This window comes from Gigantopelta aegis, chromosome 14, assembly GCF_016097555.1.
Source record: "Gigantopelta aegis isolate Gae_Host chromosome 14, Gae_host_genome, whole genome shotgun sequence".
Classification (NCBI taxonomy): Eukaryota; Metazoa; Mollusca; class Gastropoda; order Neomphalida; family Peltospiridae; genus Gigantopelta; species Gigantopelta aegis.
Window position 1 is genome coordinate 26,929,979 of NC_054712.1, and position 20,265 is coordinate 26,950,243.

Here is a 20,265-nt window from a genome sequence, read left to right on the forward strand (position 1 = left end):
TCTAACTTGCCATGGTGCATCTTTAACTTGCCAGGGTGCATCTCTAACTTGCCATGGTACATCTCTAACTTGCCATGGTACACCTCAAACTTGCCATGGTACACCTTCGACTTGCCTTGGTGCACTTCTATCTTGCCATAGTGCCCCTCTAACTTGCCATGGTACCCCTCTAACTTGCCATGGTGCATTTCTAACTTACCATGGTGCATCTCTAACTTGCCATGGTACATCTCTAACTTGCCATGGTTCCCCTCTAACTTGCCATGGTGCATCTCTAACTTGCCTTGGTGCATCTCCAACTTCCCATGATGCATCTCCAACTTGCCATGGTGCATCTCCAACTTGCCATGGTGCATCTCCAACTTGCCATGGTGCACCTCCAACTTGCCATAGTGCACCTCCAACATGCCTTGGTACACCTCCAACTTTCCATGGTATACCTCCATCGTTTACTTGGTGCACCTCCAACTTGCCATGGTGCATCTCTAACTTGCCATGATGCATCTCCAACTTACCATGGTGCATCTCTAACTTGCCATGGTGCCCCTCTAACTTGCCATGGTACATCTCCAACTTACCATGGTGCATCTTTAACTTGCCATGGTGCCCCACTAACTTGCCATGGTGCCCATCTAACTTGCCATGGTGCATCTCTAACTTACCATGGTGCATCTCTAGCTTGCCATGGTACATCTCTAACTTGCCATGGTACATCTCCAACTTACCATGATGCCCCTTTAACTTGCCATGGTGCATCTCTAACTTGCCATGGTTCCCCTCTAACTTGCCATGGTGCATCTCTAACTTGCCTTGGTACATCTCCAACTTACCATGGTGCATCTCTAACTTACCATGGTACATCTCCAAGTTACCATGGTGTATCTCTAACTTGCCTTGGTGCACCTCAAACTTGCCATGGTGCATTTCCAACTTGTCATGGTGCATCTCCAACTTGCCATGGTGCATCTCCAACTTGCCATGGTACATCTCGAACTTGCCATGGTGTACCTCAAACTTGCCTTGGTACACCTCCAACTTTCCATGGTACACCTCCATCGTTTCCTTGGTGCACCTCCAACTTGCCATGGTGCATCTCTAACTTGCCATGATGCATCTCCAACTTGCCATAGTGCATCTCTAACTTACCATGGTGCATCTCTAACTTGCCATGGTACATCTCTAACTTGCCATGGTACATCTCTAACTTACTATGGTGCCCCTTTAACTTGCCATGGTGCATCTCTAACTTGCCATGGTGCCCCTTTAACTTACCATGGTGCCCCTTTAACTTACCATGGTGCCCCTTTAACTTGCCATGGTGCATCTCCCAACTTGCCATGGTGCATCTCCAACTTGCCTTGGTGCACCTCCAACTTACCATGGTGCATCTCCAACTTGCCATGGTGCACCTCCAACTTGCCATGGTGCACCTCCAACTTGCCTTGGTAGACCTACAACTTGCCATGGTACACCTCAAACTTGCCATGGTACACCTTCGACTTGCCTTGGTGCACTTCTATCTTGCCATGGTGCCCCTCTAACTTGCCATGGTGCCCCTCTAACATGCCATGGTGCATTTCTAACTTACCATGGTACATCTCTAACTTGCCATGGTACATCTCTAACTTGCCATGGTACATCTCTAACTTACCATGGTGCCCCTCTAACTTGCCATGGTGCATCTCTAACTTGCCATGGTTCCCCTCTAACTTGCCATGGTGCATCTCTAACATGCCTTGGTGCATCTCCAACTTCCCATTATGCATCTCCAACTTGCCATGGTGCATCTGCAACTTACCATGGTGCATCTCTAACTTGCCATGGTACATCTCTAACTTGCCATGGTACATCTCCAACTTACCATGGTGCATCTTTAACTTGCCATGGTGCCCCACTAACTTGCCATGGTGCCCATCTAACTTGCCATGGTGCATCTCTAACTTACCATGGTGCATCTCTAACTTGCCATGGTACATCTCTAACTTGCCATGGTACATCTCCAACTTACCATGGTGCATCTTTAACTTGCCATGGTGCCCCACTAACTTGCCATGGTGCCCATCTAACTTGCCATGGTGCATGTCTAACTTACCATGGTGCATCTCTAACTTGCCATGGTACATCTCTAACTTGCCATGGTACATCTCCAACTTACCATGGTGCCCCTTTAACTTGCCATGGTGTATCTCTAACTTGCCATGGTTCCCCTCTAACTTGCCATGGTGCATCTCTAACTTGCCTTGGTGCACCTCAAACTTGCCATGGTGCATCTCCAGCTTGCCATGGTGCATCTCAAACTTGCCATGGTGCATCTCAAACTTGCCATGGTACATCTCAAACTTGCCATGGTGCATCTCCAGCTTGCCATGGTGCATCTCAAACTTGCCATGGTGCACATCCAACTTGCCAAGGTACACCTTCGACTTGCCTTGGTGCACTTCTATCTTGCCATGGTGCCCCTCTAACTTGCCATGGCGCCCCTCTAACTTGCCATGGTGCATTTCTAACTTACCATGGTGCATCTCTAACTTGCCATGGTACATCTCTAACTTGCCATGGTACATCTCTAACTTACCATGGTGCCCCTCTAACTTGCCATGGTGCATCTCTAACTTGCCATGGTTCCCCTCTAACTTGCATTGGTGCATCTCTAACTTGCCTTGGTGCATCTCCAACTTCCCATGATGCATCTCCAACTTGCCATGGTGCATCTCCAACTTGCCTTGGTACACCTCCAACTTTCCATGGTATACCTCCATCGTTTCCTTGGAGCACCTCCAACTTGCCATGGTGCATCTCTAACTTGCCATGATGCATCTCCAACTTACCATGGTACATCTCTAACTTGCCATGGTGCTCCTCTAACTTGCCATGGTACATCTCCAACTTACCATAGTGCATCTTTAACTTGCCATGGTACATCTCTAACTTGCCATGGTACATCTCCAATTTACCATGGTGCCCCTTTAACTTGCCATGGTGCATCTCTAACTTGCCATGGTGCCCTCTAACTTGCCATGGTACATCTCCAACTTACCATGGTGCATCTCTAACTTGCCATGGTACATCTCCAACATACCATGGTGCATCTCTAACTTGCCATGGTGCATCTCCAACTTGCCATGGTGCACCTCCAACATACCATTGTGCATCTCTAACTTACCTTGGTACATCTCTAACTTGCCTTGGTACATCTCTAACTTGCCATGATGCATCTCTAACTTGCCTTGGTACATCTCCAACTTACCATGGTGCATCTCTAACTTACCATGGTACATCTCCAAGTTACCATGGTGCATCTCTAACTTGCCTTGGTACACCTCAAACTTGCCATGGTGCATCTCCAACTTACCATGGTGCCCCTTTAACTTGCCATGGTGCATCTCCAACTTGCCATGGTGCATCTCCAACTTGCCATGGTGCATCTCCAACTTGCCTTGGTGCACCTCCAACTTACCATGGTGCATCTCCAACTTGCCATGGTGCACCTCCAACTTGCCATGGTGCATCTCCAGCTTGCCTTGGTGCACCTCCAACTTGCCATGGTACACCTCAAACTTGCAATGGTACACCTTCGACTTGCCTTGGTGCACCTCTAACTTGCCTTGGTGCCCCTCAAACATGCCTTGGTACACCTCCATCGTTTCCTTGCTGCACCTCCAACTTGCCATGGTGCATCTCCAACTTGCCATGATGCATCTCCAACTTGCCATGGTGCACCTTCAACTTGCAATGGTACACCTCCAACTTGCCATGGTACACCTTCGACTTGCCTTGGTGCCCTCTAACTTGGCTTGGTACACCTCCAACCTATCTTGTTGCATTTCCAACTTGCCTTGGCGCACCTCCATCTTGCCTTGGTACACCTCCATCTTGCCTTGGTGCATCTCCAACTTGCCTTGGTACACCTCCATCTTGCCTTGGTACACCTCCAACCTATCTTGTTGCATTTCCAACTTGCCTTGGCACACCTCCATCTTGCCTTGGTGCATCTCCATCATGCCTAGGTGCATTTCCAACTTGCCTTGGCACACTTCAGTCTTGCCTTGGTACACCTCCATCTTGCCTTGGTGCATCTCCATCTTGCCTTGGTGCATCTCCATCTTGCCTGTGCATTTCCAACTTGCCTTGGTGCATTTCCAACTTGCCTTGGCACACCTCCATCTTGTCTTGGTACACCTCCAACTTGTCTTGGAGCACCTCCAACTTGCCGTGGTAGCATGGGACCCTGGTGAGGTACTTAATAATCGCATTAGTATATTTTAAAACTGCTTTGTAATTTTATTATAATTATTAGACAAAAGAAATGTTTTAATTGTTACTTGAACCTGCAATGCAGAAAAATCTACATATTTGATGTAATCAAAAGTACAAACATGCTTATAATTAAACAAAAAAACTCTATTGAGTCGTGTTATTTACTATTTTCAAGTATAGAAGCTCAAAACATCATAAAAACACAGTATATAGCTGCAATTTGCTTGGTTGAATTTGTCTTGAAGAAATCAATAAAAAAGGAACTGGTTTTTTAATGAAAAAATGATTGATTTAACAGTCAGCAGGTTGCTGCATGGTGTTTAAAATATTGCTTGCAAGATAAGGTGGGGCAAACTTCTTTTTTGTTTTTTAAATAGCTTTGGTTGTTTCTAATTGTGTTTTTTATCTAAATATATTTTTAATATTTATTCAAATATAACACTCACTATACATATTGTAGTAATAGCCATATTTTTAATGTAAAACTGTATTGATCTATATCTTAGTTTACCTTTTAAAATTTTAGCGACCTTATTTGCTTGCATAGAAAAACAATTGAGGTGTGACCTCACATTTTTACTGACATCACTCACTAATACATAAAAATAAACATGCACATGCAGACAAAACTTCAATATATATTTTGGGCATGATCACCATAAATTAAGAAAACTACAAATGTTGTAATTGACATACAGATCATGTGTTTTTGGCCTATTTTGGTTCCTGTGTAAAAAAAAAAAAATGTTTAAGGTAAAATGTAACAAATAATTGGATATACTTAAAATATCTTAGCTATTTGACTGTCTACACATCTTACTGTGAGACTTGGAACGTAAACAAATGGTAAGTTGTGCATTACTTAAAAAAGTGGTAAAATCCCAAATGGCACGACAGGGTGAGAGTATACATCTCCAACTTGCCATGGTACACCTCCAACTTGCCATTGTACATCTCCAACTTGCCATGGTACATCTCCAACTTGCCATGGTACATCTCCAACTTGCCATGGTACATCTCCAACTTGCCATGGTACATCTCCAACTTGTCTTGGTGCCCATCTAACTTGCCATGGTGTACCTCCAGTTTGCCGTAGTACACCTCCAACTTGCCATTGTACATCTCTAACTTGCCATGGTACACCTCCAACTTGCCGTGGTACACCTCCAACTTGCCATGGTACACCTCCAACTTGTCATAATACACCTTCAACTTGCCATGGTACACCTCCAACTTGCCGTTGTACATCTCCAACATATCTTGGTGCCCCTCTAACTTGCCATGGTACGCCTCCAATTTGCCGTGGTACAACACCAACTTGCCGTTGTACATCTTCAACTTGCCGTGGTACACCTTCGACTTGCCTTGGTGCACCTCTAACTTGCCTTGGTTCCCCTCAAACATTCCGTGGTACACCTCCATCGTTTCCTTGGTGCACCTCCAACTTGCCTTGGTGCCCTCTAACTTGGCTTGGTACACCTTCATCTTGCCTTGGTGCATCTCCATCTTGCCTAGGTGCATTTCCAACTTGCCTTGGCACACCTCCATCTTGTCTTGGTGCATCTCCAACTTGCCTTGGTGCACCTCCATCTTGCCTAGGTGCATTTCCAACTTGCCTTGGCACACTTCAGTCTTGCCTTGGTACACCTTCAACTTGCCTTGGTGCATCTCCATCTTGCCTTGGTGCATTTCCAACTTGCCTTGGCACACCTCCATCTTGTCTTGGTGCATCTCCAACTTGCCTTGGTGCACCTCCATCTTGTCTTGGTACACCTCCAACTGTCTTGGAGCACCTCCAACTTGCAGTAGTATACCTCCAACTTGTCTTGGTACACCTCCATCTTGTCTTGGTACACCTCCATCTTGTCTTGGTACACCTCCAACTTGCCTTGGTACACCTCAAACGTGCCATGGTAACCTCCAACTTGCCTTGGTACACCTCAAATGTGCCATGGTACACGTCCAACTTGCCATGGTGCACGTCCTGGTATCCCTCAAACATGCCATGGTACACGTCCAACTTGCCATGGTACACGTCCTGGTATCCCTCAAACATGCTATGGTACACGTCCAACTTGCCATGGTACACGTCCTGGTATCCCTCAAACGTGCCATGGTAACCTCCAACTTGCCTTGGTACACCTTAAACGTGCCATGGTACACGTCCAACTTGCCATGGTGCACGTCCTGGTATTCCTCAAACATGCCATGGTACACGTCCAACTTGCCATGGTGCACGTCCTGGTATCCGTCAAACGTGCCATGGTACACGTCCAACTTGCCATGGTGCACGTCCTGGTATCCCTCAAACGTGCCATGGTACGACTCAAACATGCCTTGGTACACGTCCAACTTGTCTTGGTGCACCTCAAATGTGCCATGGTACGGCTCAAACATGCCTTGGTACACCTCTAACTTGCCTTGGTGCCCTATTGTTTGTTATTAAACTAAAGGCAACACTTGCCACACCTCACAGAATTAAAATGTGACTTCTATTAAAGTCATTCCATTATTTCTTATTTTAACCAGTGGTCTATGACTGATTAAGGCCTATCAAAGAACATGGTATGTCCATGGACATTGCATAGAAAAACCCTTTTGGTGCTATTTGATTATAAATATCTTGTATGGTGGCATTGGATTTCTTCATATTACCCATTAATCTTATTCTTGTTCCTAGGGAGGCAGGTTATTTGAATGCCCCGGACAATACACTTGAACAAAAGCATTGAAAATAGTTTAATATAATTCCTGTAAGGATAAAATGTAATTATTGTTGTGTATCTAGCTAGTCAGTAGAGAACTCCCCTGAATTGCTTAGGTCATAGAATCAAACACCCGTTGGATGTTTTTTTATCCTAACCAATGTCACATGACTGATATATCAAAAGCCATGATATGCACTATCCTGTCTCTGTGATGGTGCATATTAAAGATCGTTGCTGCTAATGCAAAAATATAGCAGGTTTCCTCTGTAAGACTGTCAGAATTTCCAAATGTTTGCCATCCAGTAGCCAATGATAAATAAATCAATGTACTCTAGTGGTATTGTTGAGCAAAACAAACTGTAACTTTTCATTTGCAGTGTTGGCATGAATATGAAAAACAGTTGTAACATGCTTTGAATTTGGCAAATTAGAGGGCAAGGTCTTTTCGCTTAGATCAGTGGAGATTGTTTGAGTACATTATAGCCAGAAGGCAGGACAACAAGGCAAACTGAATGTAACACAACAGCACCCATTCAAAATAAAGAAGTGTGAATGGTTTCATCTTTTTTGTAATAAAACATCAGTCCTGGTGCACTGGCTGGACGAGAAATAGCCCAGTGGGCCCACCGACAGGACTTTCGAGTATAATGACCAATTAGTAACATGTAAAAGAAGGCACTGCCAGTTTGGCTGTGAGATTCTGTTTAATTTTTAGGACATTTGGAAACATGACTAGGTCATTGCAGCAATTTGCTGATTGGCTGTCATTAAATTCAAGCCCTGTTGTAATAAAGGCAGGTTGTTTTTGCTGAAAAATAATATATTTACTATTTCCATCCAGTTGTTAGTGGTTATTGAGAGAGTCAGTGTAGGAGCCATTAAAAGTTGCTGTGGGTGAAAGATTGTATTCGGATGCAAACCCAGTATATAATAATATACTGGTATCAGCCTTAAGTTCAGTGCAATAACTGCTATACCACTAAAACCGCTACAGGATAACTACAAAAACGTGCTACTGCTACATTATTATAGTAATCCTTACAGAGTTCTTTCCCTTACATATTTAGAGTTAGAAAGTTAGTTTGTTTTGTTTACTGGCCTCGGTGGTGTCATGGTTATGCCATCGGACATAAGGCTAGTAGGTACAGGGTTTACAGCCCAGTACAGGCTCCCACCCAGAGGGAGTTTTAACAACTTAATGGGTAGGTGTAAGACCACTTTGGTCATGTCAACATTAGTAGCAAGAGATCTTTTCTAGGCACCATCTTCCAGATAGGATGGCAGATACCATTGCCTTTAATATACCAGTCATGTGGTGCTGGTTGGAACAAGAAATAGCCCAATGGGCTGTTTAGATTTTGAACAGTTGAACTAGGATTAGTTTAACGGAAAGAAATTTAAAGTTTAAACCTGCTACATGTTTCCATTAGCAAGGGATCTTTTACATGTACTTTCCCACAGACAAGACAACACATACCATGGCCTTTGATACAACAGTCATGGGGAACTGGTTGGGATGGGAAAATTATGAGCAATGACTCAATGACACATAACCCAAATATAGGTCTGTCTATCCAGGACATATGATAGGTTAATAGTTGTTAGTCATCAGTGAGAAAGAAGTCAGTGTAAAGGTGACATCACACAATACAAGTGCCTCGTACAAGAGTAGCCAATTGCTTAGCAACCGATGAAATTATATAATTGTCTTATCACAATTGCCTATTCTTGTGGCTATTCTCTCATAGCTAGCATGAAAAGTGTCCTGTAATATTGTTTTACACTGTTTTTGATGATCAAATTAATTTCAAGTGATGACAAGTTTATTAGACATACAATTAAGTTATATAACCCATTTAACTGAATAGATTAACAGCAAATATGCCTTACCAAGATAAACCTAAGAAGAGTATGATTTCATATTAGAATATAATTTAAGAAAACTAAAACAAAACAACCCCGCATAATTCAAAGGTTTGTTTTGAAAATTCCTTGATTCAGTTTGTGAATATTCTATATATTGTTTTTGTTTAAAAGAAAAAATCTATAGTAGACATGATTTTCAGTGAATGTTAGCTGAAATGTACAAACTTGGTTTAAAACAATTTAAAATAAAACTGAAAAAAAAATGCATTAAAGATATTTTTAAAAAGAAGAATTTGTTTTGTGCCTGACTTTGTAAGAAGGCGGTCTGGAATGCGGACTGAGGGCGAAGGTGTCTGATGTTGTTGTGAAGTGTCTGGGCTGCACCTTTGGGCTTGTATCTATTGTTTCCCAGTCAGTGTCGTGTTGCAGTGTGGCTGGTGGGGCCCAGTGTCTTGCTATCTTGGCAGTCTTATTAGTGAGAATGATCAGGTTGCATTGTCCAGACATGGCATAGCACAAATTGTTTAACATTTACACCAGTGGTGGTCGTTAATGGTGAGTATTATTAATTAATCTTTTGTAATTAGATTATTTTTTGTTGCTGTTATATATTGAACGATATTTTGTTTTAACTGAATATTAATAATTGGTATTAAAACAGTATTTCTAGAAATGATGGTTAGTTAATTGTGAATGTTAACAATTAACTTTTTGTAAGCCTATGTAGTTAGTATTTTCTGGTATATTTGTTATATTTAATGACATTAATTTGTTTTATTTAAGTATTAATATCCCGGTATTTGCTCTATATTAAAGGATGTTGTTTCATTTTAACTGGGTCTTAATAATTAATAGTCTATGATTATCAACAAGTAGATTCACATACAAAATCATATGGAGTAGTTTGGCTGAAAAGGTATTAGCTTTCCATTTACCAAAAACTATAGGGATTTAGGCAATTATGTTTACACTGTTTATGTTTTTAATATATATTTTGAATGCAAACATACAGCCTTCTTTTCTGCATACGAGCATTACATAATTATTGTTATAATGAAAGTAAAGTTTGTTTTCTTTAACGACACCACTAGAGTACATCAATTTTATTGTTATATGAGCCAGTCAGAAAAATCCTAACACCAGAGCTTCATCCATCAGTTGTTTTGCTAAACATTCAGCTACTGGGGGAGTAAGTGCCATGAAATAACCCCCTATGCATATAGTGTTTTAGAAATTTTAGTAATTAGTATTTTTTAATTTTATTTGTTACATTGAATCGGATTGTTTCATTTTAATTAAATATTAATAATTAAAAGGGCTTTTCCCTTGAAATATTTAGCAATATTTCTGTAAAATATGTACAGTTCTTTGTCTGAAATATTAGCCCATATACTTAGATTTGCTGTTAATAAATGGTTAATATTGACTTTTTTTTCAGATGACGAATCCTTAAAGCAGAACAATGGTAGTCATTATGCAAACGTTGTATATTTTGGTCAGTGTGTTACTAACAGTTCAGGAGAACTCTGTGGTCACAGAAGGTCGAAACATAGTACAGGAGTTCTACACTCGCTACAACACTCATGAGGTTGACCTTGTGTTTGTTCTCGACCGGTCGTCAAGTATTTCTCACTCGGGATGGAGGGCCATGCTCGGATTTATTCGATCCCTGCTTGAGCATTTCACCATCTCTTCATCCAATACACGTGTTGCCATAGTGACATTCAGTTCCACAGCCAGTGTTGATATCAACAACCTTGTGGAAGGTCGTAACAACAAGTGCCACCTTGTTTCTCGAATTCAGCGGCAGTTAAGTCTGAAGGTTCCATCTGGGTTTACGGCAACGTACGAGGCACTGAAGAAAGTCTACCAGATTCTGCTGAGTTCGCGACTGGGGGCCAAAAAGGCTGTGTTTGTGTTGACGGATGGAAGGTCGAACATTGGGCCTCCGCCCGTGAGAGCCTCAGTGGAGATTCGATTCACACGATGGAACGATACGTGGAACGAAACGGTTCTCGGACCCCAAGTTGAGATCTATGCTTTTGGAATCAAAGATGCCTACATGCCAGAGTTGCGATCCATTGCGAGTAGCTTGCCCAATCACACATACTTCATACCAAATTTTACCACTTTTGAACAATTAGCTCGTTCTCTTCATAATGGTAAAATCTAAAACTGTTCTGTGTTTTTTATCTTTTGTATATTTGAAGATGATAATCAGCTATTTTATATCAATTTGTCATGAACTGCCAAATGACTCTTACTTCATACCAAATTTCACTGCTTTTGAAGCGTTATCTCCCTCTCTTCATAATTGTAACATCCTTAGATTTCTGTTTTTTATATTTTTCATGCAGTTGAAGATCATAATTGGTTATTTTGTATTATTTTATTATAAACTGTCAAATCACAGATACCAGTACTTCACACCAAATTTCACTACCTTTGAACAGTTACCGGTATGCATACTGTCTCCCATTTTTTGAGGGGGATGTCTGGCTTTTGCCCAAATTAAATGAAAATGCCCGAATGTGGATAAAAACATTTATTCATAATAGCATTACTACCAAACAGCTATATAGGGTTGCAAACAAATAACTACATATTTTTACATAAATTACAACTAATTTTAAGGATAGAATGATGAAAATACATGATAAAAAGGTCACAGGTGAGCACATTTTGCCCAAATATCTCTATCATTTTTGCCTGAATTTGAGATTTGATCCAACACTAGGGGGCAGTTGCCCCCTCCCCCCACCCCCTGTCTCGTACACTTATGTTGGTGTGAGTAGCTTAAATGTTAGAATAATAGGTTTCCCCTTTCTCTTGATCAAATGTGCAAATAACCATTTGTTAGATACCTAATAGCAACAGTTTAAAAAGTGCTGAGGTGTTGTTAAACAAACATTCCTTTCCTTTCTGTTGTTATCCATTCTTGTGAGTAGTTTAACTGATCAAATAACCATAGTTTAAAAAGTGCTGAGGTGTTGTTAAACAAACATTCCTTTACTTTCTGTTGTTATCCATTCTTGTGAGTAGTTTAAATGATCAAATAACCATAGTTTAAAAAGTGCTGAGGTGTTGTTGAATGAACATTCCTTTCCTTTCATCTCCACTGGTAGTACTGATAGAAGTGTTTTTTGTTTCAGACCGCCAGTCCGAGACATGGGATCTGGTGGGCAGTGGACTTCACTGTCGTGACCAGTGTTCAGCCGATGCCTTCTGTACGTGCGGCACTCGTAGCGGAGAATATGTGTGTGTGTGTAAGCAGGGATACCAGGGGGATGGATTCACCTGCTCACGTGAGTAATGACATCACTAGAGCACTTTGATTAATTAATCATCGGCTATTGGATGTCAAACATTTGGTAATTCTGACATGTAGTCATCATAGGAAACCCACTACATTTTTCCATTAGCAGCAAGGCATCTTTTATATGTATGTTCCCCACAGAGAGGAAAGCACATACTATGGCCTCTGACCAGTTGTGTTGCACCAGGTTGTATTGGAATGAGAAAAAACCAAATCAGCTGAATGGATCCACCGAGGTGATTCGATCCTGCAATGCAAGCACCACAGGCGAGCATTTGACCAACTGAGCTAAATCTTGCTCCTTATCAAATAGAGGAGATGGAAGGCCCTGTATCTAAAGTTTACTGATACATCAAAGGCTGTGGAATAGGGCGTATAAAAGATCCCTTATACCAGTGTAAAGTAGTAAATGTGTGTGTATGCTATTGTATAATATGTAATTGGTTTCTCTAACTTCTGTTATTATTATTTTTGCTACATTTGGAAATGAGGGCATCATTAACTATTTCATGACAACTTCTTTCTGACTCATCTCCCTTTCCTAGTAAAATGCAATCCTATGGTATATACGGTACCTGAAGGTGTAAGTGGTAGACATTTAATACTCTGGTTGTGTGGAAGGTAGTACCACATTAACATGTAGACCAATGTGAAATTGATCTTCAGAAACCAGATAATCATAACAGTTTGGTTTCTACTTTGTTTTAGCATGCCCAACAGGAACATTCAAAGACTCTGTCAGTCCATACAGCTGTCAGATTTGTCCGTCCAACTCTACAACTGTTACCATCGGTGCCACCAGCGATGCCCAGTGCATATGTCACCCACCCTATCATCAGAAACATAGAGGCGGACCTTGTGAATGTTAGTAACTCTTCTGTAGAAAATGGTTTCAATATTAATTCTGAATGACAAAAGTTTTCACATTCAAAATCGTATCTCTGTATAAAGCAAAGACTAAGGGAGGTTTTGACCAGGTTATAACTGCTTCCATGAATCACCATGTTGTGTTTATGTTATACATATTAAACAAATAACACATACTTTTATAGCAATAGTTTTCTTTCTGGGTATCGAATAACAAGAGATTAAATGGTTTAGAACTAGGAAATTGCTTTGTACGTAAATAACATATTCTCACAAATAATAATTTTTATGTGTTTATGTTGATGAGCAAATTAAACATTTTATGTGGTTATTTGTGTTACCACAATTTAAAAAAATAGTCTGTTTAGTATTGAAATCTTATATAAAACAAATTAAAATTAATTTAAAATACTATATTATAGTATTATAAGATGCATCAATATTTGATGGTAAAAGCAGTAGGTGTGTGGCATGAATTGTAATTAGAGATAAGCATGTGCTGAAGGCAGATAATGAATAGGAAGTAGACTTTAAAGAAGTTAAGAGATTAGAGGAGTTGTTAAATAAAAAGAAAAAGGATGCTCTCAAGAGATAGCAACTATAGGGGAAGGGGATAAAACAAAAGGAGACAGATCCACAATAAATGGGTATAGGAATTGTAGTATATATTTCAAAATTTTAAATGAAAAATTAATATATTTTTTGTTGGATCAGATAGAAATTGTTTATATATTTATTAAATATTATAAATTCATGTAGTAGGATTAAAGATATTTGATTTTGTTTTCAAAATTTTAGTGCGGACCTGTTCAGCATTGCCAGAAATTGCTAATGGATTCAAGTTTTTTGTATCCGGTCGTGTTCGTGATGAATTCCCTAACACTGATGAACCATGTTTGAATCTACCAGATACATCATGTCACTACCAGTGTAACCATGGTTACCGACTGGATAGTCATCCTGGTCTCATTTGTTTGACCAATGGAACCTGGTCTGGGAATGTTCCACAATGTAAAAGTAGGTCCTTTTTATTGGTCATCAAAACAAAGATTCTGTTTTAGTTTTATTTTGTTATTTAACATTTTAGGACATCCATTTTTTCACTCAGTTGAGTTATCTGCTCTGGGGCCATATGCATGAGGAGGGGATAAAACTAAACGTGGATAGCGGGTAAATGCGGATTGCTAATCGCATTTAAATTTATTTGCTTTTTGGTATGCATAAACATAAATAGCTATCCGGCAGCGTTATTTTTAGATTGTGGTAACTCCTCGCCGTGCATGGCATTCTGGAACTGAATGTTGCACTTACAATGTACTTTTGTAAACAAAAAGAACAGTGTATCGTTTAATATTTATAAATAAATAAAATACATAAATACATTTATTTATAAATAAGATTAAAATAAATTTTAATTTAATTTAATTTAATTTAATTTAATTTAATAAAAATAAAAATAAAAATAAATAAATACATAGTTATAAGAAGAAAAGAAAAAATATCTAGCAGTCCAGTTATTAACAATCATTAAAAATGCAGTATATATTTAGAATTAAATTAAAATTAAAATTAAATACATAGTTATAAGAAAAAAAAAAAAATATATATAGCAATCCAGTTATTAACAGTCATTAAAAGTCATCAGTATTATTTAAAACACATAAATAACTTTTAGAGGCATATCCAAGACATAGAGGGGAATGGAATGCTCAATTATGGACACCACAAGAATGGAACTTTTAATTTCAGTTTTTCATTAATTTGTCATTGCTTCGGTCAGCTCTACAAAGATTTGATTTCCATTACTATACTGAGTGTAATAACATTAGTCCGTCAAACCGACTGTATCTTAAATAACTAGTAATGTTAACTTCTAGTATTTACACTTTTAATACATAGGGACTTAATTCCATGTTACACATATTTATACTCTATTCCATGTTGAAACGTAAAATACCATAAAATAAATGACGTTTTGTCCATGATATACAAAATATATAGAGAAAGAAATAAGAGAACACTTAATATTGAATACTATTATCGTCCTCATGTCTGTATAAAGTACGAAGATGTAATGTGGGAGTCACTGAATGACAATAATGTGAGACTGGATGATAGTAACACAGTTAACTTCCTGACAAAATAGATGAGTGTTTTTGTTGCAGTCATTATCTCCTGTAGGTGTTGTTGTGATCCCTTATTTCTTTCAGTCAGTACATATTGCCAAACAGGGCATACACTGAAATACACAACAAACAACAACAATTCAAAGTAATATTTATAATTTATTTCACCTTACAAATTGTGAAGAGTGAAGCAAGTATAGTGTAGAAGTAAATAAACCAAGTGTAGATAACTTAAGATAAACCCATCTTAAAATTGACAATTAAATTGGGTGACATGTCAGAGGGAACATGTAATTAAATAGTTACTCAATATGTACATGAACAAAATTATTACTTAAAATTATTTTTTATTCTTTATCAGATTTTAAAACAATTTCATGTATTTTTCATAATTATTTTGTTAATTTGTCTTTATTTTATGAATTGTTTTGCATTGTAGTTCTCAATTATAATCATCTAACTGTAACATTATTTTCCTGTTGCATATTGATTTAATTTTAAACTTCAAAATGAAGATGTATGAAAAATTTAAAATATGAATATCATTTTGTGTTAACAGAGCATGTAAATCAGAAAGTTCACATTTACTTAGTAAAAGTAAATGTATTATTAGTATATAACAGCTCTGCTATCAACATCATGAACCACTAGGGTTGAAATATCTTTCATATCAAAGTTATCATCTTGTAACAAAACAAAACCTGGATCACTGTCATTGAATTTCTCTGAATCAGATGGAGCTTTCTAGCACAGTTACACAAACCGTAATAACTTTATGAATGTTAGAAGGTTCCAAAAGGCACACATTCAACACCTTGCTTGAATTTTGTCCAGCTATATATCCTCACTTTAGATGTACTTGGGTTCACAACCAGAGTAAACAACTTATGTGCCATGTACCTGGAACAAAATGTTACAAATATGACATTTATGATAATAAGATGATCTGGGTAATAACAGGTGGGTTTGTTTGTTTGTTTGTTTGTTTGTTTGTTTGTTTGTTTTTGGGTTTTTTTAAAGAAAAAGAACAAATCATCTGCTTCACTAAGGTAAAAAAAAGAAAGAAAAGAATTTAACAGCATGTCACAATATATGATTATAGACCAGTTTTATTATTATTTTTGTTTTTGTTTTGACAAATGATAGGATTTGTTATGTACCTAGATAGTTTTACTTTTATCAAATCTATGCTTTAATAATGGTGAAAAATTGTATCTTATATTTAGTGGTTAATTATCTTACCAATGCCATATTTTATACTTTAAAATAATTACTTCAGCTAGTTCTCTCTATCTCTCTATGTCTGTCTGTCTGTGTCTGTATCTGTGTCTCTCTCTCTCTGTGTCTCTCTGTCTCGGTGTCTCTGTGTCTCTGTGTGTGTGTCTGTCTGTCTGTATCTCTCTCTCTCTCTCTCTGTCTCTCTCTCTGTGTCTCTCTGTCTCGGTGTGTGTGTCTGTCTGTCTCGGTATGTGTGTCTGTATCTGTGTCTCTCTCTCTCTGTGTGTCTCTCTGTCTCTGTGTCTCTGTGTGTCTGTCTGTCTGTCTGTCTCTCTCTCTGTCTCTCTCTGTCTCAGTGTCTCAGTGTCTCTGTGTGTCTGTGTGTCTGTCTGTCTGTATGTCTGTCTGTCTCTCTCTCTGTCTCTCTGTCTCTCTCTCTCTCTCTCTCTCTCTCTCTCTCTCTCTCTCTGCTATCTATATACACACACATGGTTTTACACCCAAACACACACACACACACACACACACACACATACACACACTGTCTGCAGTACCTGCACATTGACTGAATGACAACATTTGCTACATCCATGTTTGTTTTGTGGTTTGGCACCTGCTGAAGAGTGTTGTCAGTCCTTCTCGCCAAATTGTTGACTGATGCATGCTTATGACATAAAATGAACAAATACATAAATAAGTGAGTCAACAAATGATCAATGAAAATAGCTTATATAATTATTATATATCTTGCACATGTTTTCAATAAAAATAAAATTAAACTACTTGTTTTAGTTACGAAAAATATGTTCCGCTAAAAAGGTAGCCTACACTACAGTACTATGCATGGCCATTTCAATCATCCGATGTGTTTAATATTATCTACGCTGACAATTAGTGAAAATTTTAAACTTTTATTTGCTTACCTTAGGTTAGTTGTTTGACAAGCCATTGTCTATGTTCCCAGGTATACCCACCACCAATAAAAACATACAGATTAATTTCTATATTTCCATTTTTGTATATTTTCCCCAATTAACCTTCCCATTTTTGGATAAGTTGTGGACATGTTTTCGTGAACAGCATACATGTATGCCGTAATCAAAGTTTGTGCTTACGTTGTTTAAAGTTGAAAAGAAATAGAAGTACAATGCCAATGGAAGGGTTTTTGATGTGGGATGGTTTTTGATGTGGGATGGTTTTTGATGTGGGATGGTTTTCGATAGATTACATTAAAACATTGAGGACAGTGCATGGCGATGTGGCAAATACAAACAGACTGAAATAAATATGTGATAATTATTACATAAAAGCAAGTTCATCACTGATCAATTATCGTAGACATATTGAAAATGTTGCAAACTTGTACTTTTGTAGAATTTTGACAGTGACGTTAACATGCCCAACCGACTGGACAGTTCGATGTTTGGGGGGGTGGTGGTATGGTTGTCGTGATTGGGTCATCACAGTAGAGCAACCAATCACAAAGTTCAAAAGTGATCTCCAACAACATGACATGATCTAAAATGGGTCATCTCTTACACAGGTGTGTAAGAAAATTATATTGATATACTTACCTTTGGTTGACACCCATTAGCCAATGTGTGTGTTTGTCGTTAAACATTCATTCATTCATTAAAGCCCATTGGGCTATTTCTCATCACAGCCAGTCACCATGACTGGTATATCAAAGGCCATGATATGTGCTATCCTGTCTGTGGGATGGTGTGTATAAAAGATCCCTTGCTACTGATGAAAAATGTCACAGATTTTCTCTATGATTATATGTCAAAATTACCAAATGTTTGACATATAATAGCCGATGATTAATAAATCAAACTTTTTTCTTTTCTTTTTGCTCTGGGTGGGAGGCGAACCCAGTACCTACCAGCCTTATGCCGCATAGCTTAACCACTGTGCCACCGAGGCTGGTAAACACCATAGGCAGATAAATCCTGTCAAAGAAGATCTTGCACCTCAGGATGACCATACGTGACATGTTGTTTTTACTTCCAGTTGTGGACTGCCTGTCACTTGACTACCATCACCAAACTGTGGACAACGGCAACATCACGTACATCAATGGAAGTACAGTGTTTGGCTCTGTTCTGAAAGCAGCATGTCAGCCGGGGTGGAAGATGTTTGGAGACGCAGTGAGGTGGTGCACACAGCACGGGACTTGGTCTGGTACTCAGGCTTGGTGCATAGGTGAAGTAAATCAATTCAATTACCAATACAGACTTTGTCTTAAGGCAACACCATTCTGTATGAGTGCCTTGTACGAGAATAGCTGATTGCATAGCAACAGATGAAATTGTAATGTTGTCTTGTTACAATTGGCCTTTATCGTGGCTATTCTTATTTGAGGTACTCGTATCATGTGGTGTTCTCTTAAGGTAAAACAGTAGAATTGCTTTTAAACTCTATTTATACCATGTTTTTATCCTTCAGTAACACTTTATATTAAAGAATGTGATAGATAAATAAAACAAAGCTATATACTTTCTGCAGCAAAATACACCTGGTCACCTTTACATAGTGACATAACTCTTTGTCTTTTTTTTTATATTCACAGAATTAAAAAAGTTCACTATTCTTATTGGAAATAAAGAGTGCACCATAATTATTCTCATCTATAGAATAAATAGTTGACCTTTTTTATCTTCATAGAATAAAGAGTTTACCATTCTTGTCTTTACAGAACAAAGAGTCCTACATTTGAACCTTTATACAATAAAGAGTTCACTATTATTACCATCACAAACTAAAGAGGCCTCCATTCTTGTTTGAACAGAAACATAGTTATCTATTTGTACCTTTATAGGATGAAGAGTTCACCATTCTTAATTTAACAAAATAAAAAGTTCTCCATTCTTGTCTTCAGAAAATAAAGACTTCACCATTATTATTTTTACATCATAATATGTTTTCCATTTGTACCTTCAAAACATAAAGCTGCTGTCTTCTATCATTAATCTGTTATTTCTCTCTCATATATATTTATATAACATACATATTTGCAGAGGCCCGATGTCCAGCATTGCAAAAACTGTCTGGTGGAGCCATCTACCCTGTAGAATGTTCTCACAGCCGTATGATGCCCGGCTCACTCTGTGTATTTTCCTGTCACTTTGGTTACCAACGTGAGGGACCAACCAGAAAGACATGCAGCTCAAGTGGATTATGGGATACTACCGACATAGTTACTTGTCATGGTGTTTATGATAATGTGCACTTTTGCTTTCTTTCTCTTTAACATTGTTAAAACGTACTGTTAGGCAGGGTTTGAGAATTGGATAGGCACACTGAACTAAATATTTAATAGTGAAAATATAATGTCATTTAGCAAGAATGTATACAGTCATTTTTGCAAAGAGTTGGGTCAAGGGACTTTATTCATTATATATATATAAACACCACTAAAATTTGGCTTGCGGGTAGTGGTTGACCCCTGAAATCTTTCCCATGCATCATAATAAAAAGAAATGGATCTCCTCAAGTGAAATCTGTTATTACAGAAGTTTATTGTCCCCAGACACAAGTATTATAGTGTCAGGGTTGGGGACCCTGATTTCACTACCTTACATCCATGTTATAAGTACATATGAACATTATTTATATATATAATATAGTGTAATTCGAATCAATATAATAATATTAATAAGCATGAATACATGAAAACATGGAGTTCACTAATATGTGGGGTTAACAGTGAAGATAGAGGTAGAGGAAAGATTTGAAGGAAATGGTAAAGGGAGAAAAGAGAAGGTAAGGAAGGAAGAAGGAAAGAAAGAGTGAATTAAATACTTTAATTTCGAAAGAGAAAACATATTTGTATTGAAATACCTCTAGAACATTGTATTGCCATGTCTTGTTTCTAGGTATCTGGACCAAAGTGCCCAATATTCCT

At 38.4% G+C, this 20,265-nt stretch overlaps 1 protein-coding gene across 1 annotated transcript; it reads right to left on the reverse strand.

The window, feature by feature from the left end:
- Nucleotides 1-2,987: 2,987 nt before the first annotated feature.
- Nucleotides 2,988-3,671, reverse strand: LOC121389167 (involucrin-like). The gene has a single exon (XM_041520774.1). The coding sequence runs from the start codon at nucleotides 3,669-3,671 to the stop codon at nucleotides 2,988-2,990; it is 684 nt and encodes a 227-aa protein (XP_041376708.1).
- Between the last annotated feature and the right edge of the window lie 16,594 nt (nucleotides 3,672-20,265).

Bases quoted from the DNA above. Each gene is read 5' to 3' on its own strand.
- LOC121389167 (XM_041520774.1), bottom strand. From the start codon at position 3,671: ATGGCAAGTTGGAGGTGCAGCAAGGAAACGATGGAGGTGTACCAAGGC.